The sequence below is a fragment of the Amphiprion ocellaris genome, chromosome 5 (assembly GCF_022539595.1).
Source record: "Amphiprion ocellaris isolate individual 3 ecotype Okinawa chromosome 5, ASM2253959v1, whole genome shotgun sequence".
NCBI classification, from domain to species: Eukaryota; Metazoa; Chordata; class Actinopteri; family Pomacentridae; genus Amphiprion; species Amphiprion ocellaris.
Genome location: NC_072770.1, coordinates 29,307,106 through 29,334,604, shown reverse-complemented (window position 1 = coordinate 29,334,604; position 27,499 = coordinate 29,307,106). Strand labels below are relative to the sequence as shown.

General features: G+C 38.1%; 1 protein-coding gene across 2 annotated transcripts in view; it reads left to right on the top strand.

Annotated features, from left to right (window-relative positions):
- Positions 1-27,499, top strand: part of ca16b (carbonic anhydrase XVI b) — a 155,314-nt gene that overhangs the window by 91,812 nt on the left and 36,003 nt on the right. For both annotated transcript variants that reach the window (XM_055010686.1, XM_023280294.3), the window contains 3 exons: positions 11,731-11,910; positions 19,221-19,369; positions 25,451-25,546. In XM_055010686.1, the coding sequence (XP_054866661.1) occupies positions 11,731-11,910; positions 19,221-19,369; positions 25,451-25,546 (425 nt within the window). The remainder of the gene's footprint in view (positions 1-11,730; positions 11,911-19,220; positions 19,370-25,450; positions 25,547-27,499) is intronic.

Sequence of the window (27,499 nt, the reverse complement as noted above, 5' to 3'; positions counted from 1 at the left end):
GTAAGAAGCAACTCATTTACATGATTTGAATAAACAACATGAAAATGTGCAGAATGGTCAAGGATTTGGAGTCGGTAGCTAAATATTAAGAGCCCTTTGTCTTTTCAAGCACTTACTGAGACACATTGTATATACGCAGAGACGAATGGATTGTTTGTCTTCTCCTCCACCCTCTCCTGTAGACATGGGCTGGAATTGAAGCTTGGATCTTGAATGGCTGGGTGGAGTGAGGGTATGAGGTCACACAGTTAATTGCATAATGAAGCATGTCTGGATTAAGATAACGCCCGAAAGAAAGTGTTATGTAACCTTAAAAGCCGAAATGACTGAAACTTTATCAAAAACTACTGCCCAGTCAGACAGTGATATATTTTCCACTGTCCTCGAGCACACTGGGATGAAATTTAAGAGTTACTCTTAAGATTTAACTTTCCCAGCTTGTAAGGATGTTTTAGAGTGTCTGTCTTGGGTGAGCAATGCAGGACTCAGTTGCTCTTTGTATTAATTATCTAAGGACAGAGAAGTAGAACAATGGTCCTAAATGAACAGGCCGTCAACCCAGGGTTTTTCTTTTTATGGGCGAGCTATTGAGTGCTTTTGACTGGCCAAGACCATTGACCTAAATACAAATGAGCCTTCATTTCACATGCTGATGACCAGATTCAAGACTGAAAGTCACTGAAACAACTACAAAGTGCAGATTACATTTGTACACTTTCTTCAAAGAAGAAGAATACCAAGTGTCTACTCATGTTTTTGTAGCCAAATATAAAAAACTTCCTGAATTTATGTTGTGTCCAATTATTATATTTACATGTAGAGATTTGAAATCTCCCAACACCCTTGACACTGAAAATATAATGTTTGATGAGTAGATGTTATGTCTTTGGATCAAAGTCTCCCTTTTCAGCTTCTTTGTAGTTATTGGAACTATGCTAATTCTATTAAAGATGCTGCTTGGTTGAATTATTCAAGTAATGAGAATTATTTATCATACTAGGCAAATTCTCAGATTTTCTCCTAAGATTTGTACAATAGTTGAAGGCCTCTTGCAGTTGTGCTGTAATTTAGTTTCTTCCTGGAATTTGCCCAAGCCTTAAAGGAATCTAATAAAATCAGCATTAATTTTTTTGTTTGTTTTTTTTTTTTTTTGACAGACAGGACAAGTCTCCAGCTTAGATTGTTAACATTAGGCACACAACACATTTTATTTATTTAGTTATTCATTTATTTAGGCAAACTGGCAACCCAAAAGCTGCTCACTTCAAGGTAAATGAGATTCAAGTGTCTGGTGGTGGTTTCATGCTCGCCGGTACCTGTCAGTTAATGTCAGTTCTTCTAACGTATCACAGGCAGATAATGTTACTTTACAAGAAAGCAGAATACAAAGTATTCATCCAGCTGGGTTGTATCAAGACTTTGCTTTTCATCTTTTTTTTTTTTGGTCCTCTGATAGTCTTGATCATGTAATACTATGGCAATTTTATACTTTTCTGTTGGAAACATTAGTGGTGGGCAGCATGGCAGGTTAATAAGGGTCAGCTTTGTCGCCAGCTTAGTGACTTTCTTGCTAGAATTGGACTTTTTTTTTTTTTAACAATTGTGCTTTCATGAGGTGGTGGCTTTCTCGACTGAATGCGAGTGGAGGAGAGTAGCAGCATATTCAGTTGACCAATCACTGAATTTCCCCTTTGTTTTAGTTCTAGATTATTTTATCGTAGCAAGCTGCAGTTTAGCATTTCTCACAATACATAGATTTGCAAGAGTGACTTTATTGCAGTGTCTGGATCTTTATGATTTATGAATTTTAACACAGGCTTTAGCTATTTTCCATTAAAAATAGTTGGCAGGAATAATTCAAAAGAAAAAAGTCTGTCACACTCTGGTCTAGTTTCAGGTAAATTGGCTGGACTTGTGAACGGGCTTTAACAGAACCTCTTTTATTATAACTGTGTTATGGCCTCATCACTTTCTAGGTTGTGATTATTAACTTCTCTGGAGAAAAGTCGTTTAACCTTCACTTCTGTCTTTGGAACATTTGGCCTCAGTCCTGCTAATTGGTCATTAGATTGCCATGAAATGCTTGAGAAACTGTTCACAGAAGAGAAAGATTTGTCTGGACACAGGTTTGCTTTATAGCTTTTATTGAGATGACCATTCTGGCTAATCCTTTTTGGTCAACTTACAGGAGTGTGTTCCAATCTCTGAAAAACTGCCTTTTTTTCTTTTCTTTTTTTTTTTTAACAAGAGCAAAGCTTTTGAGAAAATTCAAGTAAAATCCAAAGCACTCCATGGCCACTGCGGTGGCAGAAAGCTTGTTTGTGCTTGAGGACTGTTACTGTACAAGAAATTAGTTTGGCCTACAACCTCCATTGCAGTTAGACAGCAGCACAGTAAAGCCTGTGGTTGAATCTGCAGGAGGCATAATGGTGACTTTGGCTGTAAATGCAGGGGATGAAAGATGAATGCACATCCTGAAGGATAATAAAACAGATTCATATCTTTGTGAAGTACCTCTTAGGACCACCAGTGAAAACAGTCAGATGTCTGAAAATCTAGCTCATAATTCAAACTGAAAGGACAGAATCGGTTAACAAAACGTATTTATCTTATCATATCAGTCATCACAAAGTAACTGGCTCCCTGTTGTTGTACAAAAACAATTTGAACTGAAATAACAGAGGTCAGTAAGTGACTCACAGCATTGGCAAAGGGGAGTAGAACTTCCAAATGACTCTGAAGCACTTTCATTTTGATAGTTGAGATAGTAACAGATTAATGATGATCCAGTGGATGAGATGATACATTGGATCTTTACTCTTGTAGGTGAGAGTTATCTTATCTGTACCACCTACCTGCTATCTCTTGGAACAGCTAGACTTTTAATCACCTGCCACATTTGTTGTCTGCACTAACTCAAGGAAACTGATACTCTTCTGGACCAAATGATTGGAAAATAATGATTCCTGTTTGTCCAGTTTTTAGCAAAAATATTGAGATTTTACAATTAACTGCAATAAATCTGTAAATGTAATGACCTTAACATACACTGAAGAAATGATAAAGCTTCAGTAGGTCTACATATTGGCACTGATCTCCCAGTCTGATTTTAATTTATAAAATCAAAGCATGGGAGCACTGTCATTTCTTTGAATCTAAAATTGTATGAAGTGCACATTAAAGGCTAAATTGTAAATGCATTTTTCTGTCATAAAACCGTTCACCAATTATTTTTCTCATGGGCAAAAAGATGGCATATTTAAAAAATAATAATAATAATAATGCTATCCCATGCACTACACATCTGGTACTGATGTCGTCTTTAATGATCACTTTGAGCACAAACAGGACAGATCTTGAAAGTCTGCTCAGTAGTTCACCTGCACAGTTTGTGTTGACAAGACATCAGCTTAATATCTTCAGACAGCTGGCTAGCTAGCATCGGCTACCTGGCAAGGGACAGGCTGAATGAATGACAATTCCTGTTCACTCGACTTCTCTAGCTGCATATTTTGTATCCAGAAATAATATCTTGTCAACTAACAGAGCGCAAGAGAGAGAGCGAGCTCGGATCAGTTTACAGAGCCATTTATTTTCCCTCTATCCATCTTGTGAATGTGATCTGTGGATTGACTAGACTTGGTCGGAGTCAGTTGTCCGTCATGACTGGCTCACGGTGTTTATTACAGCCGATTATCATCTGTTATTTTTTCAAATTACCGCAATCTTTAGAGCTGAAATTGCACCACAGCTGCTTTAATGGTCAATTTCAGCAAATATTGAATATGCTGCACTTGTTGTAATGGACATTTTTATTAAATTTGTTGTATACTTGTGAGTGAGGAGCACAGCCCTTTCTTGACGATATGCAGCATTTCAGCAGGAGAAAAGTGCTCTAAATATATAATTTTTTTTACATATATGAAATGCCTTTTTATTTCCCTCTCTGCTGTATCAAAAACTTATCAAAACCAAGTTACATACTGAGCTGTGAGTTTTAAGCACTGTTACACGCCTAATGAATACTGTGTTCAGTAAGTATAATGTTCCATTAATAATACTTTAAGAAATTGCATTTTGCACATTGAACTTCAATATAATCTCGAGCTATGAATGTATCATGAAAAACAGCTCAACCTAAACTAAGATTAAATCTATAATTGAAAACTTAAATTACTTCCTTGCTGCTTTATTTCTTGCTGTCACGCTTTAACAGCAGTTTGGGGGTCGTAAGCTTGGTCAAGCAGCTTTTTTTAACACACTCTGATGCTGTGCCATTGAATGCAAGGTGGCATGAAATTATTTATTAAAACCCCTTTGCACATCACAATGAGATACATATAAATAATATCTGCAAAATTGTAATTGCTTGATTTAATCCAAATACAGCCTAATCCTGCTCAAAATGACACCCTTCTTCATTCCTCATATAAATTGTGTAACCAGTTTGCAGTTTTTGTTGTTGCACTGTTTCATTATTGTAATATGACTCGATACACTCTGATTATAGACCACCTCGGAGAACTGATGATGCATGATTTCATGTATCACCAGTATTAAATAAGGTGCGGGAGAAAATTATACCCTGTCACTGATTATCTTTTGGGGAAAGCTAAATGAACTGTTGTGGTGACATTTATTTTTATAAGCTAGCTTAAAAAAACACGGCTCTCCTACTTGTTGGGGACGAATTTTCCACTTTTGTTCTCAGCAGACCAACTTGTCATCTTTATTAACTTTCTCAGGCTTATTCATTTTCATGGCTGTGGCAGCATCACTATAGCACTGTGAATAAAGACATTATTTTTGGTGTACTCGCTTGCCTCTACCTCTTTGTTCATCACGGGGTTGACAAGGTCAAATAAATGCACATTTCATTTGGTGAAGTGTAACTAAAGACTCGCTCATGCATCATCTTCTCTGTACCCCATAGTGACCCCCAGATGCCTTCTTTTCATTCTCGCAACCGGCACTAGTATGTCAAGTATTTGTTTTAGATCTCACTCCAAGATGTGAATATTGGTCACTGTTGAGAAAAAAGGTTTCAAAAGAATGGAAGCAGACGCTGCAATTATTTTCTCGTTTTATAATTCCTGGGTTGAAATTATTCACTGTTCTTCATCGCATATTTCCTCACTTCTCTTTGAAGTCTACTGACGCCCACGGAGGGCATTATGGTTTTTACCGTCATGGTTCACTGATAATTGAGTCGTCTTATGTAGATTGGCCAGCAAAGGGATCTGACAAGAAAATTCTTTGAAAGTACAGTTCCTTATGGATGCAAAATCACACACATGCGATGTAAATCTAATTGTTGCAATTGTTATTTAATTACCTCAGCATTTCCACGACATGCCTCATACTGGTACCTGTGGACATGTAAAAACTTCTCACAAAACTGTTTTTCTTTAGCATATTTCAGTTGCTAGACAGTACAGTAATGGCAGCACAAAAGGGCTTCATCTTTGTTCGAACTGTTGTTTAGTCACTTATCTCACTCTGGTGTAACACTTTGTAGTTTTGGCAGCATGACCCCATTTAGACTTGGGAACAGTCAGTCACCAAAATTGGCTGCCCCAGTTTTGCCAGGATGAGTTTCTTCACTTTGATTGTAATTGCATGCAGTCTGGTACAGTTTCAAATGTATTCAGGATCATTTACAATCTGAAGGCTATGGTGGATATTCCCTGTTTGTTTTTATTTTTATTTTTTTCAAGAGGCTTCCTGTGTGGGTTTCACAGTGTCTTAAACTGACACCCAGAATCTCACTTGCATTGAAAATAAAGGTGTTAGACTGGGTCCCCACTGCAGGCATTAGTGAATCCAAGAAATGGAAATGAATAGCGGACCACCCCTGGTTCCTTATGCCGCTGCAGTGGGAGCCCGTATCTTTATTGTTAAACAATCATCATCGTTCAGTAAACTGAATCTGCTTTCTTCTCCCCTCCGTTGATTCAGCTGTGCTCTGAGCTCTCTACTTTTCCCTCGTCACATCTCAGCCATTAGACCACAGAGCTGCCAGGAAGCATGTAAAGAGATCTGCGTGACACAGAGACAGTGGAACGAAGGGATGAAGTCTGTTGGTTTGTTTTGTGCAAAGGAGCTCTGGTATTGCAGTTTACTGAAGATTGGACTGTAATATGCTCGCAGTGTGACAGACTAGGCCCTTGGACTCACCATAGCTAAGAGCTGATTTTGAATATATAAGAATGGATTTATTCTACATGTATAAAACGGCCCTATACAATGTGGAAAATTTATATTTAAATTAGTTTGTGCTGCTCTGAATGTGTCTGCCGTATCTTGGTAATGGAAGACATTGATGTATGTTTGAGACACGATGCTTAAATCAAATTTCTTTCTTATCTGAGAAAAATGGATGAGCAAATGCTTTGCCAGTGGCACGAGTCTGTGGATGGCAGTTTTGGTCTGTCGGCCAGTTGGTCCAGCTCTTCAGTCTAGACCTGCATAATACCTAAGAAATGATTAGTAGTCTATGCTACACTTTGTGTTTTTGGCAATAATTAGTAAATGTTAAAATTCTACTACACTATTAAAAAACTTGTTCAACATTAGCAATGTAATGGTATTGATCTCTTGACATTTTTATCTTAAAGGGTGCACATGCAGCAATGTTTTATGGTATGTTTAGTTAATTTCATTATTAGAGAAGCTTATACAACAGAGGGCATGGCAAGTTATTCCCTATTATAACTGTAAGTGTTTTAGCAATGGGATTTGTCAAAATTGAAATGCATTCCAAAAATCTTTTGCCAATGCAAATCTGCATGGATACCAAACATAATGTCAGCCAGGTTAAAAAAAAACAACTTTTGTTTGTTGTACCTTTTCAAAGAAATCTACAGTCTGTTTTTACTTGGATGTTGTTGCCATTCCTCTGACAATTGGCACATACTCACCAAAGTATTATTTTTGTTTCTAGTCCATTTAACTTGGAGGCCAAATTGAAAGCAAGGGGACTCATAACGTTGCTGATCATCCATTATTGCACAGAATAACCTGACAGCATGCACAATCATGACAAGTAGGCCAAAGTTCAACCAAGTAATCAGACTGTAAGATGTAAGTGACACTTGGGTTATAATTAGTTTTCTCTTCCAAGTATATTTGACTAAGCTGGGACTTTGTTTTCGATCTGAATTATTGAATTTGTTCTTTTTCCACATTGGGCCTATTCTTAGAGCATTTTGCAAAATTCTGCCATCTCATGCAGCTTCTTGCAGCGTGAATTACACCATTTTCATTTAAGCTTCTGTAACTGTAGCATTTCTTTGTGTTATTGGATAACCAAAAAAAGCAAAACAAACAACAACAAAAAAAACAGGATCTGTCATTTGCTTGTCAGCAGCTGACTGATTACTAACTAAGCCCACCCTTCTGGCCTGTCTAAACATCATACAAGCTTCGAGCTCATCAGTTGTCTAACCTGGACATTTGATACTCCCCAGTGCTGTAGTGTGTGTGTCTCCACCATCTGGAGTGTTATCAGCATATTGAAAGTGACAGCAGGAATGTTGTTCAAAATGTTATCTGATGCTACTGCATTCACTGAAGGGATTGCACAGCATACACATGGCTTTGATCCTGCTTACCACTACTCCATGTATACAACCATCGTGACCCTTCTCAGCGTTGAAACTGTAGCTTCTATCCGCTGGCCATGTTTTGTTGTCAGTGCTACTCATACATATGGACTGATCAGCGTAGATTTTTGCAAGTGCTAGTGTGCCAATCCTGGGAGGTCTGCCAGCCGGCATACAGCATGCATGCTTTCACTGCAAGGGACAAAACGGAAATGACAAGGCAATCGCCATTCTGTCAGCATTGCCATGGTAGCACAGGCACGGTTGTTTATCCCAAGGTTAATGGGATGACGCCTGGAATTGAAAGTGCCAGATTGAGAGAAACATGTTCTTGTTTTACTTAAAACAAGTAGATAGGAGAGAGTGGTGTCACATCATACAGCGGTAAGCCCAGGACAGGTCAGATTAACGAAGTGAAGGAGGAAGAATGTTGCTAACATCACCCATTCTACTCCTAGCATAGATAATAAACAACTTAATGGAGGAATGATTGAATTCCTGTGAAATCCTGATGTAGATGTGAGCTTTCATTATCAAACTTGTGTTGTCATTGATAAAAACTGATTAAAGGGTGTGAGAACACTGAAAATATCAGGCAATTTATTTTCCACCTGACATATACTTAGTTTGGCAATTCATTACTTGGAACTCTGAAAATGCACCACAATGCAGAATGCAAACTTATAGATCTATAGGAGCTACGATTTTTGTGATTCAAAGTGGATAGATTCAGGCATTTGCAGATTTTAGAATTAAGCCTGCAAGAATCCATTTGGTTTTAAAATGGCGAGGCTCTTTCAGTGTCTATTATACCGACAGCTGTGTGGCTATTTGTTGTTTTAAGAGGTGTTTGCTGCCACATTTGTTTGCAGTACAGTGCTTATTGCATACAGAATGCACATAAAAATGCAATGTTGTTTGAATTCTGAAAGAACACAAGACAAACACTGCCGCCCAGATGAATCAGTCAATACTGTGTATTTAGATACGTCCTTCCTACCATTTATTTGTAAGTGTTTAAATACACTGTGCATTTGATTCCCTTTGTACAGCAAGGTAAATCTGTTATAAAAATGTCAGCTTTACTCACTTCAAAAATGATAGCATATACACCAAATATCAACAATAATGTATAATGCATGCCTAGGAACAGTAAAAGCCAAGAAAAGTAATCATACTTCATCTTATTATCTTTAGGCTAAAACAAATTCAAAAAAATGTTACCATCTTCTCTTTAAATATGACCACAGTGCTTCTTGATTTGCCATTTATTATAGTCACACTATTCCATTTATTCACATTATGTTAGCTGATGTGTACAATCACAGTTTGCTACCACTGGACATTCATGATTGGAAAAACTGAGCAGTATCTTGCTTATAGGTAGTTGCAGCTGCTGTGAAATTGCTGAAGATATATATATTTTATTTTCTAGCCAACAACTAGTCCAAAAAAAAAAATAAAAAATTATCGCACAGCTATATTTGAAATCATGACTGCAGTTACCAACTGTTCTAGCCTGATAATCAGCCTGAACTGCCATTATATTTCACTTCATTCACTCGTTTTGAGTCTGAACATATTGCAGATTTGAGTGGTGATTCAGAGATGTTTAACCCAGCTGGGTTGCTGCTCTGGGCAGTGGTAACTGGTGAATTCTGTTAATAATTAGATATTCCTGGAAGAGAGGCTGCAACATCATTGTAGCTCACTCATTTTACCTGATGGCAACGATTTTCACCAGAATACACGTGTCATGCTGCCTTGTGTACGAGCTGCGCTCCCAGAGCCAAATGCTGCCTGTAGTTGAAAATGTTTTGTGTAATGTCTCACATGAATCAATCCACCGCATTTTAGAACAAGTATTTATTTTTAATTTCTTCACCCCAGCCTTATAGAGAGTCAAGGTTGCAGTGGGAAAGGCTTAACCACTAGGCTTATAGTCATTCTGATGGATGGCAATGAGACAGATTAATCGACTGCTGTGCAACCCTCACTTATCTGATTTTAGCGCTGCTCCTCCCTTTCTGTTCTTGAAAGGCAGAATTATCTCTCTAGCAGTAAATGGGATGTAATGTGTGTTTGAATGGAAAATTAGCAAAAGATTATACTTTTTTTACGCCTTGCTACACTTTGAATAAAAGTGGCCTGTGAAACATTTGAGTGGGTTCAGTACACTTTGCTCATTCATGTGTTTCTAATGTGATAAAATGACAAATATGTCCGTTTGATGATATTTATATCTTGGCTCTATGCTTGCATATGCTAATCAGCAATATATTTAGGCCTGTTTATTTTCTAACTTGTTTTTTTGTCCTGCAATATGTCATATCAAGTTTTTTGAAACCATATATCTCACTAACATCTGAAATGGGTTTTGTCGCCTGCCATGATGTACTCCAGAAGAAAAGGAAAAAAGGGCCAGCAGGAGAAACAGAATAGTTTTCAGTGTTTTTTTTTTTTTCTTAATAGTTGGTAGTCCATGTAGCACCTTGTCAGTTACGGAAATGGTAAAGGCTCAAAGCAGCATCGAGACATTGTACTTTAGACAGCTGTTCCAAAGAGAATATACATCTTCTGCAAACATAAATGGGATAGAAATAAGACATATGCAAATTTTACAACCGCCTCAAATGTGGACCACTTTATCAACAATATTTCCCAGTGTAAGTATGCAGGTAACCAACACAGTTTCAGCCTGAAATCTAGTGTTTGCAAGAAAACTATTGAGACACACAAGCTAAACATTAAATTGAATATGAGCTTAGCCTGTCTACCAAGTGCCATCTGTGAATACTGAAATAAATATTTGGGAAGTTCTAATAATTCACAAAAAATATATTGAATGAGATTTTTTTTACTGTAAAAACCCAAACATAATTGTTATGGTTTTTAAGTCAAATGACAAAGAACTGAAAGGTAATATTATTGTTCCACATTAAATCCAGACCTTTTGGGATTTGTCTGTGGGTGTATATATGTGTATGTGCGTGTGTGTGTGTGTATATATATATATATATATATATATATATATATATATATATATATATATATATATATATATATATATATATATATATATATATATATGTTTTCTGACGTTAAGACCACGCCGCTGAGCCTAGAGACATATTCATTGGAGAGATTAATAAAACGATTCCTATTTATGTGCCTGCACACCCCACAGTGCGTGTTTATGGCTGTTCCCTGATTGATTTATTAAAACATTGAATATTTTAAAACAATCCTGAATCATGCTGTCTCTTCGAAGGACTTTAGCACAGTGTCTTTGACTTCAAGGTGTTTATACATAGCAAGACATAAAGCCACCCTTGATCCAGGGTGTTTTAGTAAAGAGGAGTTCTCGTATCTTTTTGATGAGCCAGTAGCAATGTTGCCCTATATCTGTAGGGAATGGGATCATGAATATTGTGTTAACCCAGAAAAGTTGAAATCCATGCATGCTTCCTTGTTCCCCTGATCCCTCAGCTTTTGTTGTTGCATTGGCCAATTGTACCCAGGAAGAGATCAAGGGGACCCCTGTCGGTTGTGGATTATTCCTTTGTAGAAGCGCCACTGTAGGGGATAGAGGATTAAAAGAGCAGACAGTGGATGGGGATTCTACAGGAAGTTAGTTTGCAGCACGCACTGCATATGAATTGTTAACGTGGAGTATTTTCTTTGGAATCGTCTATGTATTATAATTATTTTTAAATTATTTTTAATTCTGGGAGCATTGCCGCACATTAAATCTGTACTCAGTCTAGGCTCTGTTTCACGTTGTTCAGCACTGTAGGAATAAGCCCCATTTGGATATTTTTATCATATATGGACAATTAACACCAGAATTGCATGTACCCAGATGATGAATTTTCATTGTGTTTACATGTTTTCCCAGCTGTGGGAGGGTGGGGTGGGAAGATTTAGAGTGCGCCGCAGCTGAATGAATATGAAAGAATCATTGTCCTTTTTTTTTTCTCCATTTAACTCCATGCTGCTGGAGCAGTAATATTTTCAGTGTTTCTAATTTTATGTGTTAGATTTGTTAGAGGGTTAGACAAAGGCGATTGCTGACAGCTACTCCATGCTGGGCCCAGTCTACATCTTGTATCCTCTGTTTCTGCAGGAAGCCATGGACCTCGAGGCTGGGCAACCTTATACCCAGAATGTGCTGCAAACAACCAGTCACCTGTGGACATTGCAGATGAACAAGCTCTAGTTTCGGAGGAGTACCAGGAGCTGGTGCTTGACAAGTTCAACACTGAGTCCTCCAACCAGACCACCATGAAGAACACTGGAAAGACAGGTTTGCGTCCAAGAATCTGTTTGGTGGATCTATAGAGCCCATTTAAAACACAATATGGACATGAAATCCAACCAGAATGATTTTTAATTATCAATAATTTTAAGTAAAGCTGTAACTAGAAGTGTTGTACAATATGGCAATGACGATACACTGTTTATAAGACAATACAACTTGAGACAGCTTTCCCTTTAATACACCCACCTCTCTTTGTAATACATTTTTGTAGGTCCAGCAAGAAAAAAATATCAGTCAATCCTCATATTGGAGCGCTATTAGATTGGCAGGATTCTGTATCACTGTGATGAAATGCATTAATATTCCATGTATTTAATTCATTTGATTAGCCAAAAACTGAGACCCCATGTTGTCATCGTATCTACAAGCATCCCTAAAATTAAATTTCCAGAAGGATTACTATTCACAGTATTGACTAATAATAAGTAAGTAATAAAAAAAGTCTTAGACTGAGCTATTTTATTCATCCGAGATATTAAAATGTGAATCTTTTAATTAGGGAATTTCTTTTTTATGTCGTACTTAAAAGAAGGGACAGGCTCAACCGAAAAAAAAACCCTATAGAGTGTCTTATAGAGCGGATAACAGATGCTTCCGTTCCTTTGTTGTCCATTTCTGTGTTGTACCTCACACAGAAAATGTAAATATCCCTACTTGACAGATGTTAAGTACTTCAAATGGCACATTTTAAAAACGCATTACAGTTTCACTGAAGCACGTAACAGTTACACTTTCTTGTACCAGTCTATCATGTTTCTTGAAAATCTATCAGTGGTTTTAGTGATTCCTTTTTTGCTGCCATCATTGTGCGCTCCCCCTGCTCTGCTGTCTTCCAGCATTCTCTTTGTATGGAGCCTGTATGCCTTGTTTACAGATGCATTTTGAAGCTTACTCGATTAGCTGCTACTTCAAACCATTGCTACACAGTCAGTTTGTTTTTTTTTTGGGGGGGGGGGGGGGGGTTCCAGTGATCAAATCTGTGGACCATCGGTGTGTAAACCCTGACCTTAATTGATCTCTCTGCTTTTGGCACAGTTTGAGAATAGTGTCATCTTTTGCGCTTGATCATAATGAGAGTTGTTAGCCTCCATGACAACCAAGGCCACCGACACAGCCGAGCAATCCTGCAGGCTGCTTATTTACAAAGATGGAAATAACATGGCTGGGTGTAATTTTGGGCACATACAGTACAGAGGGAATTTTAGATTGCGAAGAACTGTGAATATCAGGGAAATGGAACAACATTACCACAAAATGTTACAATGCAAAGAGTGTTTTATAGAGGTCAACTTAACATTCAGCAAATTCATGTCACTTTTTTTTTTTTATCGTAAGTAGTTTAGCATTACTCTTTTTCTTTTGGATTTATAATGGCATGAGATGACAGAGTTCATTGATGATTTGTTGAAAGCATCAAATTAACAGGATAAAATGTACTTCAAAGTATAACACATGTTTTTAACTTTACATGACGTTTAAATAAGAATTTAAGGGCAAATAGAAGGATGGATAAATTTAGCTCTCTGTAGATGGTGAACTCATTCTAATTGCTGCCATGGACAGCAAAACAAAGTTGAGAACAAGGTGAAAATCAGTGTGTAAACTTTCTTCAACCTTTTTAGGGCAGCATCTGATGGACTTTAGTGCTCAAAATGAGGGTGGACTGCATAAAGATGAACAAACCCTCTGATGCCAGCCCTAGGTTTCCTGAATAGCTGTTCTGATGCTCAGTGTTGTGGCCATCTTGTCAGTGCCTGATTCTGCTGAACTCCTAGCTGATTCAAAAAATGAGCCAGAAATTAAGTATGAGCGGAGCTGGGTGATGCTGCACCCGCTTGTCATTCAAAACAACCCTTAATTATCACAACTTTAAGCCTTAATACAATTTAAAGAGATGTGTGAACAGCGTTCAGTTGTCATGAATAGCAAAATTAACTAAAACGCCCAAAACCGGTCGACACTTGGATGTAAACATCTTTATTTCTGCTTTACAGCTGGGCATTTTAACAAGGAGGCCTATAGCGACTGACTCACATTTGGAGCCAGCTTCAAGTGGCCATTTGAGGGACTGGAGTTTTTGGCACTTGTGCGTTAGCTTTGTTTTTCAGTCTTGAAGGTTTTTGCTTGTAATTTGAAGATGGGGTAAGGTATTGATCATCACAGGAAGTTGTCCTTGACATTCTTGGAAAACACTTTTTAAACTAGCTTTGAATGCCATTTGTTATTCTCCAAATGAGCCTTTGGCCTTCAAAGTTCTCCTCTTTTGTTTTCCACATCACGACTTGTTGCATCCTTAATATTTTGTGTTCACTTCATCCTCCTTCCTGCTCCTTTCATGACTCTCTTTTGCTCTTCAATTGTACTTAAGTCGTCGCACATTCCTGTGTTTCTAAGGACATCAGAGTTTTCACTGTGTGGTTGTCACGGGGCTGTGGTCCTCAGTTGCTTGTTAGTGGCAGTTCACTCATCCAGTACTACACTGTCAGCTATCATCATGGATTTATGCATTTTGTTCCCTTTCTCACTTTAGCTGTGGTATTTTGCACATCGAGTTCAGCTTTACCATTCAGTACCATATGCATATATATTTTATAGTATAATCTTTTTCCAGGGCTCCTTAGTCATTCATTTTCATGGACTGTGAGGAAAGACTAAAATCTGGTATCAAATGTACAGCCTTGAGTGTGTAGCCTTCAGTCAGTAATACACCAGTGCATTGACCATTTTATTACTTGTAGCTATGAGTAAAATGTGATGGTTGCAGTCCTAGTAAACTTTGGTTATACCAATGAGTACCTGACTTAGTTGACGTTTAATATTCTGCTGCTTTAAACATGCAATAACACATTTTTCTTGGTTACTTGGGGGAAGCAGAAGCAAGTTGTGAAAATTGACATAACTATCTTTTTATGTTGACGCAGTGCATTTGTAAACAAACAGTTGCTTATTTAGACCCCCAACATTTGTGCACCAACATTCTCATTCATTTGGAGTAATATTTCAAATGTAAGTCTAATATTCACTCTGTGTTGACACCGAACTATGAATCTCTGTATTTAGCATATCGAAATGTCATGAATGCTTTATAACATACTGTTATGTCGTTGTATGCAGCCATAAATACTTTACATCCCTCTGTCCTTCTATCCATCAGCTATACCCACTTAAATTTACAGATGATCACAGGGAGCTGAAACCCATCCCAGCTGACAATGGCTGAGCTGGAAGGTCACCCTGGACAGGTTGCCAGATTGTCACAGGACTAACACAAATAGAAAGACAATCATGCAACACACTGTTGGAAATAGTCTTGAACCCAGAAGCTTTATGTTGTGAGGCAACAGTGGTAACCACATTATCACCATGCCACCCAGCAATAATGACATTTTAAGTGCTTATTGATAAAATATTTATTAAGTTAAGTTACAGTGATTACATATTTTGTATTCTTACAACAGTGTTTCCTGTAGTCATTATTGTCAGTAGATACATTAATACATTTTAGCTTCAGCTTACTAGTGTTTCACATCATTTATTAAATGTTAACATGCAAAATAAACACCCCCCTTATTTTTATCAGGTCTGAATGGTGGAATCAGGTCATCCAATCATTATTTCAAATTTTGTCGTCCTGATTGTTTATACTGTAAATTTACTACGTTGCATCTCAGAATGCACGACAACTACTGCATCTACCATCCTTGTTGGAAAAGGTGTTCTTCCTTCTGAGTTGCTTTCTGAGAGACTGAAGCTGTTGTGTGACTTGCTTTTTTTGTTGTTGTTTGTTTTCCTGAAGGAACCATCAGCCTTGCAAGAGCTAAACACTCCACCATGCTCACCAGCTAGCCACTAATTGTGTCTGTTTGCTATTTAGGGCGAAGGTGGTGAAGTGCAGTTTTACAGCTTTTTTTTTTTTTTTTTTGCTGAAAACAGCTGCCTGCTGAGGCCAAAAACTGCACTATGAAAAGATTCAAACAAAATTGTAAAGTTTCAGGTTAGAAGGCTAAAAAACAAGCGGACACTGTATGAAGCCCAGAAATGCCAAGAGTAGCTTCACGATCAGGTTTTTTTTAGGTTTATTACCGTGAGTGACTTATTTCAAGTTTCATATAATATGCATCTAATTTATTGTTTTTTTGCAACAAGGCCTTATATCTGGCGTAATTATGGAAAACACAACATTTTATCAAACTGGATGCGGAATTTAAGCATTTTAGCTATAGACTCATCCGCTGAATTTACTGCTGTGTGTTGCGGTCTTCAAGCCACCAGTGCCACTAGGGGGTGCTGAAATCAGCATGTTCAAATCCTCCGCAGACAGGCATTATCATCTTTCACACTATTTAAAAGTCAATGTTGTAATTAAGAACTGAGTGAACAGATCTTAAAAGTTCATTGCGATTGATTTCATGACATTCCCCTGTGCCGTGACCTGATTTGAGATCCGGCTGATTGGCTGCCATTCAGCCAGTATTCCTCAACAAAACATTTCTCAGTAGAATTTCAAACAACTCTCACCCAAATTCATGGGGAATCGGAAGGCCCCAGAGACATTTGCATTGATCAAGGATTTACTTTCACACACACTCCCCTTCTTTCACAGGCTGTGATTCAAGGTCTTTTTGGCTTAGCTTCTAATTCCTCCTCTGCTGTTGGAGGGTTCAAACACACCCAGGGCCGCATTTCTAATGAAACTCCCAAGGCCAGCCAGCATCCCCTTTCCTTGGCTTTTCTTGTGTTGCACTCAGGATTACACTACTTCAACAACAGCAGTTGCAGGGATTTATTACCATCTCTGTAAATGCTTTGTGCTTTTGCAAAGGAGTTTCAAAATTATGATAATGTGATGGGTAGTTATTTTTTGTGCAGCCTGATTTCCACTATGACCTGATGCTCTCAGTCTTGGAAATCTCCTGCATCATTTCCTCTCCTCCATGCTGTGGGCCTTCAGCTTAAGCGGCACTGGCACGTTAATACTGCTGGCAGATTCTTTCTTGCTTCGCGACAGGGGCTCAGCTCATCCCTCATCACACGAGGTTCTCCTCTCTTCAGATCATCTCGTCTCCTTCTTTTTCTCCAGATCTCGCACTCGTTTTCTGCCCGCTATCCGTCAACTTGTGATCTGTTTGAGTTACTTTGAGTTTGTTCTTTCCTTCTGCTCAACTTGTTCATCACGTTATCTGTTTACTGTCAATCTGCTTGTTCACGCGCTCATCCCCCTTGTTTGCTTTGTGATATGATTAGAAGCGTCTGTCCCTTATTCAGAAGCTGACTAAATCCTCCTGTAATGCAAGGGATCAGCCTGCAGAGCACCGGGTCTAATCTGGCTAATGATGTCAATGTAGACATGGCAAAGGGTTATACATTAGCATGTAACCTCAGCCAGGACAGCAAGGGACAATAATCTGCCCTGTCACGGGGCCCTTGGGCAAGAACCTGAACCCCAAGTTGCTCCAATTGGGCAGCGTCTTGCATGGAAGCACTGCTGCACTGGTCACTGCAAACTGTGGAAACTGTATACTTAAATTAGACACTTTGGAAACACTAGAACTTTTTTTGACAGATGGCAATAATATGAAGTGTTGTGGTACCTTCCCCCCAGTGATTATATTTTGATACAGCCAGCTCTCTTTAACCAAACACCAACATCTTGTGTCAGTATTCATTTTTTGGGAGTAAGATTATCTAGGTTGATTGATCTCTCTACAGAGTTTAATTTTGCAGGCAAAATTCTCACTCAGTGGAAAGATGTTTCATACGGCTTCGCTTTCTGAATCCTAGGCTTCTGATAGGCAGTTCAGAGAATGTTGTCGGAAAAAGAATCTGCATTGAATACGCTGGGGAGCTTAACTACACCCCGCATGAAAAACCTAAAAGAAATGGTATGCTCAGTGGGAAATCTGCCATTCCACAGAACAAGCAGAATCATTTTTGGAATTCTTAACGTTCACGTTTAGTTTAGATTTGAAAATCAAAATGGCAGCCTTCAATATTTAGAGAGGGTGCCAAGGGAAATAAAATCAAATAATTTTGACAGCAAATTTGTAAATATTACCATTCTGTATAATCTCTGAAATTTCACTACCTAATGTTATATTTACATTGCAACCTAATTAGGGCCTGAGCTTTTTCTGGTGTTGACATATAAACATGCTATCCAGCAGTCAGTTGTAATAAACTCACTGTTTTTGACAAAAGTTATAAAATATTCTAAGTATATTTGTGCATAAACTCCAGCCTTTTCATATTTAAGTCATTTTCATGTCTTTATGCTAATGAAATACATTTACTGTAAATACAATTGCAGTACATTCCGTTGACATCAATAAATAATGGCAGCACATAAAATGCCACTAAAAAGACTTGCATTTCCTGATTTTATGCACTTAAATGTCACTGAAGAACCCTTCAAAAGTGCAGACTCTGTTAATGAGCTTGTATGAGAGAAAATGTAAAAAATGCTGCTATTCTGCCAAATAAGCAATGGTGTTACTGCTGTATAAAAAGCTTGCTGGTGGAAGATCAGAAGTCGAGTGAATGTCTTCCTTGTGAATCATGAAATAGCTTCAACCTGCTCACGACAGCTTCTCGCAGTTAACCAATGGAAAATTATTAAATGATTCTCCACATAGGTCTTAAAGAAACAAACCGTGTCAAGTTGTGGGTGGCCAGTTAGGAAAATGCCTCACTTCACTTCCCTCAGCGGTGAGATTTTACAGCTGTTCATGAAAATGTCTTGTTTTTCTGTTTATTAATTTCACAATAGGTTCTAGACAGCTTATATAATATTCAGTTTAATCCATATAAGTTGTAGAAAAAGGAATGTGTAGTGGGCTTGTCACATTGGTGTCCATCCAAGGTTTTTTAACAGGCTGAAGATGTCACAAAGAAAAGCGACGGCTGATATTCAGCGTCTGAAGCAAATAGCAACTGCAGTGATATCTTGTTACAGACAACGTTGAGATTATTATATGACATCCAGCGATAATAAATGGCAACATCTCAGGATCACAAACAGAATAAGCATGGAATATTTTGAACTGAAATGTGTAATTTTGAGATTAGATAGTTGAATTGTCACTGCCCCCCAAAATGATGGGAATTTAGATAATGAGAATCAAGTTGTGATCTTGAATTAATAGGCAGAAGAAAAAAAGGATGAACAGCCACACTGCTGACCCGAGCCTCTGCAGACTCTGTTCTTTGATTAGTAATCTCCTTTTTGCTGCCTTTGCACAAGTGTGCTTAATTTTCCTTCTTTGTTTGATTCCGTTTTATATCCTCTTTGTCTCCAGTTGCTGTTCTCCTGAAGGATGACTACTTTGTAAGAGGTGCTGGACTGCCTGGACGCTTTAAGGCTGAGAAGATGGAGTTTCACTGGGGCCAGACTAATGGAACAGCAGGCTCAGAACACAGCATAAATGGCAGAAGATTCCCTGTAGAGGTAAAATGTAGCTTTTAATTAAGCCGTATTTACCAAAATACAGCTTAAAACATTGTTTTTCTCATAGGTTTGACTGAATTCCTTGTTCAAATTCAGTAGTATTTGAAAAGTTTTTTTCAGGTATTTAAGTTTTTACAAGTTAAACAGAAACAGAATTGAGGCAACATATTGCTGCATATAACAATCAATTTCACCTCTTGTCCAATAAGCTCTACTGGTTTGAGGAGATAATATTGGAGAAAACTACATTTATTATGTTCAAAAGCAGTTTTTAAGTGGACCGTGGATCTGCTGAAAAGTCCAGTTGTTCATGTCAACCAAAGTTTTGAAAAAAAATTGCCAAAATATACAGTAGCAGATCTTTTGAAACAGTGCTCTGTCTTTAGTTTGCACTCAAGAGAATTTTCAACTTCAAAGCCACAAAGACTGCCAGATTCCTACAGAGAATCTGGTGGTTGAAATGGTTTCAAATGGAAATTCCTTAGCTTTTACACATTAAAAGTCTGTTAACTAGACAACAACCCTATGCAGAAATTAGTGAGAAAATAACCCTGATGATAATGTGCAGCTGTCCGGGCTTATGATTGGAGATAACAAATTTATAGTACAGACAGACTTTGTTACAAAGAGGGGTTATAGAGTTTTGAAGATGTGGGAATTCATCAGGCAGAGGGGGTTTCACAGAAAAGGCTATAAAAGGGAGATCAGACTACAAGTAACAAAGGAAAAGCAACAAAAATTATCACTATCTCTTGTAATACAGATATAAAGGGTGTAAAGTCTGAAACCCTTCAGTATTATTTATTCTGGGTCATGGATTAAAGCAGATATTTCACTCTTTATGTCGTGCCGGGAATGAGTTATTAGTGGCTTTCAAATTTTTAGCATTTACAGTTCCATTCCTATTCATTATCTAAATTGAATTTACAAATGTATCATTTTTTTTAATGTTTCTTAGGGTTAAGGAAAATGGTTTTTACCCCCTCTAATGTCAAATTGCTAATAATTAGTTTAAATTTAACACTGTATGAAAACAGAAAATGGCTGTTAGTGTGCCTCTCAGTCCCATCTCCAAACACGCAGCCAGAGTCCTCCTGTGTTTGTTTCTTGGCCCTCTTCTTTGGAGCCGTCTCCGCTGGCACGGCTTTTGATGCTGAATGGCTGAGTAATTAGATTTATTTTTGCCACATCATTTTGTGTTCAGTGTAGTGTTAAAGGGCACTGGATTATATACAGCCATTATAAAGCTGTTGTGCATATGGCTCCTTTGATGCTGTGCTTCTAAATAAGACGAAGGAATTCACTTTAATGGGCAATTTGGACAGCTGTTAGAAAAAAGCTGAGAGAACAAGAAAATTATGCCCTCGGGTTATATAATTTATAGATGTGAAGTATGGATTTGTAGCTCAGCGTGTCTTTGTATGTAGACCAAGGTTTTTGCGTTGACTACTCTGTCACAGAATGTGTATTTCAAGGCTGATGTGCCTAATTGGCTCCTTTTAATTTAAATAAGACACGTAATGTATACCTGCCAGGGGCTATGTGGAATGACTGTGAAGAAGCTCAGCCTTTTAAAAAATAAAAAAGAAACCTCAAATGATCAAATACAACTCTGTCATATATTGTACATAAGAGAAAGCAAATCACTTGTATATTAACTGTACAGGAAATGCATATAATCAACCTGAGTAAGCTGTAACATGCTGCAGTTGAGAGTGCATAAAAACTGGTAAGCAACCAAGCAGAAAAGTTTAAATAAATAACAAAAAGTAATGAATAAGGAATTTAGACATCTAGCTTCTGCCAATCCAGGTGATAGTACTGAGAATGCAAACGTTAACAAAACATGCTGAAGAGATAGCAAGGATGGAATAAGCCTCAACATCAGGGTAAGTGTGGGTATGGAAATGCAAATTTGTGGGTTTGGAGCTGGCATCCTAAACTGCTGCTGCTGAACGTATAGCAGCAATCATGAATGCATCGCTGCCAGGACATCTGCTATACTGTTCACAACTTAAATGATGGGTGACCCTCTTCGTGTGCCATTTATTCTGTGAACAAGCATGTCAAGTGTGAAGGAGCCCAGATGGGATTGACTTGACACACAGTATGATGAGGAGTGTGGGAAAGAAAAAAAAAACAAAAAAACGGGGCCAGCAAAAGCCACTGATAGCAACTCGGCAGTCACATTCTCATGTTAAATGCCATTACCATTGACATTTCCTACAGGCAGCACAAAGAGGACTATTTCATCCGTATATCAGCAAAGATACTTCTTGTTAATTATATATGTATATGTACATGGTGCACTGCAGAAAAGGCACAGAGTGGGCGGTCTCCTTTTCAGAAATTACTCTTTTATCAATAAGGTGGCCTACATATATCAAACATGATGCATTATTTCACATTCTGAACCAGAAGGTAAAAGAGTGAAATCAGATGATGAATGGTTGAAGGGGAATGTGGTTGTGTGGGATCTAGCCTTTAGCCATTTGACTTCTCCATCCTGTAAAATGTGCTATTTTCATTTGTCATATTTATGGCTTGGCAGAATTTGATGTATTTGAGATTATATTAAGGGTGACGCAATGTGTGTAGCAAAACCCTACGTCTTTTTTTAATATATATATATATAAATGTTGCCCATAATGTATCCAGTGATCTATTGTAGCAGAGGTCGGCTTTTGTTTTGTGGTGTGTATGTTTTGTTCTTCAAGAGTTCAGCAGCATGACCTTGGAGGTTGAGCTCCAGGGCTTATTTGCCTCTGCTAAACAGAGACTGTTTTCCAATCTGTTGTCTAATTATCTCTCCAGTCCAAATGAGTCACATTCAGCCCTCAGTCGCATATAACACCCTGGATAAAGCATTTACTCTTACAGTGGGGGGAAAAGAGAAAAAAATGCTTTCCCACCTGCTCACGAGTTTGGAAACACGCATGTGTACGGAGGTGGAAAGACAAATTTCAATTCAATGAGCTGTATTATGGAGCAGATCTGACTTTGTTGCATGGTTATGTTTTGAAAAAAAAAAACACCCAGTGGGCTTCTTGGCCTGTGGCTCCTGAGCTTGACATTAATCTAAGCACGGCCTTTTTCACGACAGTGAAGTGGGGAAATCGATAGATGGACCACCTGTTCGCTCAAACAGCGCAATGAAAAATGAAACTGTGGATTTTTTTTTCTCCCCGAGGGTACCATAGGGAGATCTTTTCTAATAATGTATTAGAGTGTCACCAAGGTTAGATTAATTATACATGGGTTACAAATCACACCTTGGAAGGGTATGCATTTGCACACAGTACTAGGCATGTATGAATAAGTGTTCGGGTAAGAGTAAGAAAGAGAAAAGCTCCTGTAGCGCTGAGAGCATTTATGCAACTAAAAGTTTAGTCAGAAAATTCAAGATTCTCTGATGAGTCAAGACCGATCCCAATTAGTCTTGGCTCATGCCGAGGTGAGAGCTTGATATAGTGCACCTTAAGATAAATAATAAAAACAGACAAACACAGAAAACCATTCTAAGTCATAAAATGGATTGCGAGAGAAACGACAACTTGTTAACTCATATTAACCATGATAATGCAGGAAAAGAAAATAAAAAGAGCCAACATAACCAAAAAATACTAGCAAATACAGATTAAACTGCAAAAAAAAAAACAGCAAAATGCATAAAAACGCAACCAAATATACAAACTCGGTCCAACTAAAAACTCAAGTACATGATGGTGCACTGAGATACTGATGTTGACAACCTGTCAGTATTGTTGCAAAAGGAGTAAACAATAGTGTCTGTCTAGTAAGACTAATGCTCAATTTAGAGGAAATGCTTACAAGAATACCTGAAACCACCAATCAGAATCAGTGAAGTTATTTTCTTCGTCTGCTCACCTGTTTCTTGTGTTCAGTTCTCAGGGACACTGAAGTGTGAACTCCTGCCGTTACACAAGAAAACAGTGTGCGTTTATGACATCTGACTTGCATCAGTGACACATAATCAACATGAAGTGAGAATCTTTTCAAAAGAAGCCGTATGTTGGAGGCAAGATCAGGCCTTTTATTTAGATGTTAAGAAATGCCTGCAACATTTTAGTTTCACTCAGCTGTTTTAGTATCAGGTCAACATAGAAATGGGTATTTTAAGTATTATTATTGTTTTTTGTGTATTACTAACCTAGCAAACGGGCTGTGTTGCTGTCATTTTAAATGTACATATGTAATATCTTTGCACACTGACACCTACTTAACTCTCTGTTTTACTGTCTTTTATTGATGTCGATGAAGTTCTGTTCATGATTTTGTGACATGAACCATCAAATTTCAAACACATGTTCAGCAACACCTATTGCACAAATTTTGACACTTCATTCTTCTTGAAAATGAGTGCTCTAACACTTTGCAGGTGCTCAAGGGAAATGATCAGGTAGTTGATTATGTGTGATTGGAGTGCAAGAATGAAGAGAGATTTTCCTGTGAGCAACAAAATGCTTTGGTGGTGCAGTTATGAAGAAAAGGAGAAATACATTTGTATTGCTGTGATAAAATCTAAGATCTCTCCTCACACAAACTTAGTTCTTCTAGTTTTCTTGTTTTGCCTCAATATTTTCTGTTGCCTTGGGAAATCATGCCAAACATGACTTTGTTTTTCACCTGTTTGTGCTTAAATGGAACTTGGGAATGCAGAGCGGCTTTCAGCACTCGTGTTTGCACTCACGTTGTGCCGGAAAACAACAACAACAAAAAAAAAAAAAAAAAAGACTGGAATAAACTCAATTTACACTTAAGAAAAGGCTCAGGAGATGTGGACAGCATATCTCTTTGCTTTACCGACAGATTGGTCAAAGCAGCCGTCTGTCCCTCTTTAGATCAACAACATTCAGTAAAATCTGTGGCTCTGGATGAAGTGTACTCTCACCCTGGGTTTTCAGAAGGATACAGTAAACCAAATGTGTAATCAAGGGATTCAAATTGGTTTGTTTTTTTATTGACGGCTATGAAACTGTTTGATAATTGAAAATCACATTTTCCAAAGTGTGCCGTTAACAAGAGTAGGTCACATGAGCCAATCTCGGTGAGTAAATGAAGCCTAAGGGGGCCAGCTTAATTGGGTAATGTAGTTAATAACATCTGAAGGGTGATGAATGGCCAATGCTCTTTCTTGCTGAGTTCTCAGACAACAAATTAGTTCCATTAAGGGCTGCAGTTAAAGGAACTCTGAAAGAAACTGATTAACTTAAATTATCTGGATTGAGTCATTTTGTACCTGGTTTAGGCCTGTGGCTCGCATTAATGACTTTATCCTTATTTATACGCTTATTTACTTTGACTTTTTGCATCTGTTGTCAGCATAGCCAATTGCGGCTGGTGGTTTCTCGTAATTTTCCTTTGAAAAAAGAAAAAAGGCAACATACTCTTTTAATTAAATCAACGTCTAGGACCTTTTTCTTACTGCCAATTAACTCAGCTCAGTGACATGAAAGGGTTTTTCAATTTAAAGAGGCTTGACAGTGAGATGATGGACAGCTCCAATTGCTACTTTTAGAATCATTTGCTGATTTTGATCAGTGCTACTATAATATGTTTGCTTTGAAATGAAAGAAACGAGAATCTTTTTTTATTGAAAACCAGAGCCATGAAAAGTATACGATGTATTCTGTGTTGGTTTTTTGCATTATACCCACACATCCTAAGCTTTGTTGTGAAATCAGAAGCAGTGTTGTGGGTGATTTAAGGTAATTGTGAGCAGTGAATAGAAGCTTAGCATTCTGTTAGATCCTTGCACAAGGGGGAAAAAAGGGAACGTTTCTCCAGTTCTTCCTCTCAGCTTGTGACTGTGTCTATGAGGACAGTCGCCCTGAGGAATGGGATGCTGTATTTCTCCAACATCCTCCAGGAGTGGCAGCGCACAAAAAGGAATGACACAGATTATGGGAGATTTATGGGAGTGATAAATACACCCTCTCTTATGCCCCTCAAAACAGCTTTTCATCAGCTCCTCAGCAGTGTGTCCAAGTGATTGATGACAGGACTGTTCGTTCTCCTTGTCCACTCCTCAAGCTGTTTATGCTCTGTTTCCCATCCCAGATGCAGATCTACCTTTACAATTCGGATGACTTTGACAGCCTCAGCGCTGCCATCAAGGAAAGACGCATCATTGCTGCCATGGCTGTCTTTTTTGAGGTAAGGCATCACCTGGAGTAAAGGTCAAGACACATCTGAAGAAATCCAAGAATGCACTGCAACACTCATCTGTTGTAGGGCTGAACGATTGATGAGTTTAAAATCAAAATCACAGTTTGAAACAGTTGAATTAGCAAATCAAAAAGGTTGCAGTTTAGGATATACAGCATGCAGTGTGTCAGACCCAGGGTTTAAACTGCTGCGTCAATGATTCTACACATTCATGCCATCCTTTTGAGTGACATACTTTTCATGGTCTCTTGTGTGGTTATGTTCTGTCATGTTTTAAATATATTACACCATGAATATTAAACTCTAGCTTGGTTTTAAAAAAATTACTGTGCAAATGAAATTGAAAAATTGCATTTCCCCACATCATTCAGCCCTCGTCTGTTGATCAGTCAACCGCTTTGGTCCAGACTGAATAACTATCAGATGAATTACCATAAAATTTAATATGCACATTCATGTTCCTCACAGGATGAACTGTAAGACTTTTGATGACACTCTGATTTTTCATCTAATGCTGCCATTGTTAAATATTTAATTTGTTCATTACTCAAGTTTAAGACGAAATTTTTCAAAACTTATTGACAAGACCATCAGCCTCAAGTGTTCTTTATATTTATTTATTGCCAATAAGCAAATGTAAGCATGCTAACAAGCTTAACTAAGACAGTGACCAAGGTAAACACTATACCTGCTGACACGAACATTTAGCCGGTGCAAATGCAGGCTTTTGGAGCCATTTGTCAGGCATGTTAAAATACACTGTGCTCATGCATTCAGGTTCTTCTTTCAATACTGTGTTTAGTTTTTGTTTTGTTTTTTTTCCCCCATTACGTCGGTGCATTGCTCTTGAGGAAAACCTTTGTAAAAGCTGTGTGTAGCTGTTGGTGGTATTGATGTAAAATATCCATTTTCAGAGGTGTTTAAAATGACTATGTATCTAAGTAGTGCTTACTGCCATAGAAACGGTTTACAAAAGCAAGATGATGAGTGAATCAATAGAAACTGATAAAAAAAAAAGAAGAAGAAGCTGACTGTAGGAATCAGATAGGATAAAAAAAAATGGCATTGTAAAATGTTTTAACAGTTATGATTTGAGGAGATTGAAACTGTATTAGTCTGACTTTTTCTAAAGGTACAATTTTGAATTTAGTAAATGATAAATGCTCATTAGAAATAATCTTTGGTACCAGTGTTGTGATAGAAAATTTTCCCTTGACCTGGTTGCTGATTGTTGTTCTTGTTCTGTGGCACATGGCAGATTGCTGCTAAGATACTACAAATTGTTCCCTAAAGAGCTGAACACATAAGCTCTTAATGAGTAAGAATGGTCCTCATTTCTTTTAGGTGTAAAAACACCTCTGAGATTTATGTATTGTGAGCAACAACACAGACACCTTCAGGATCTCTCCTCGTGTTATGCTAATTTCTATCAGCAATATCTTTGCAATTGATGGCAGGTGATCAACGCATGCTAACCTTCAACTTACCAGTATATAGGCAGGGGTCAGTTCTCCGGTAGAAGGAGGCTGGAATGGGGACACAGGTGTTTATAATGTAGGTCTGCTCTCAGACAGTGATGAACCGTGTGTGCACGAGGACCTAAATGCCTCCGCTGGGTCCTGACAGCCCTATTGCTTACTGCAATTAGCACCACCATACACAATCCGCTGAATAGCAGTTTACAGTGTGAGGGGTTTTAAGCGGGCACACACACACATTGGCTCAGATTTACCATTTCTAATCAATGAGGGGAATTCTTCCTGTGCTCCCCAAAGGCCTGTTAATGCCCTCTAAGGTGTGCATATTATCCACATTCAGCATTCAGTTCCACACAATTATTCTCCTCTGACTGACCTGAATTAATGTTGAGCAAGGGAAGATTGGTCCCCGCATCCCAACACTGTTTTGTCCAGTCTTGTCTCTTAAGTAGGACATTGAGAT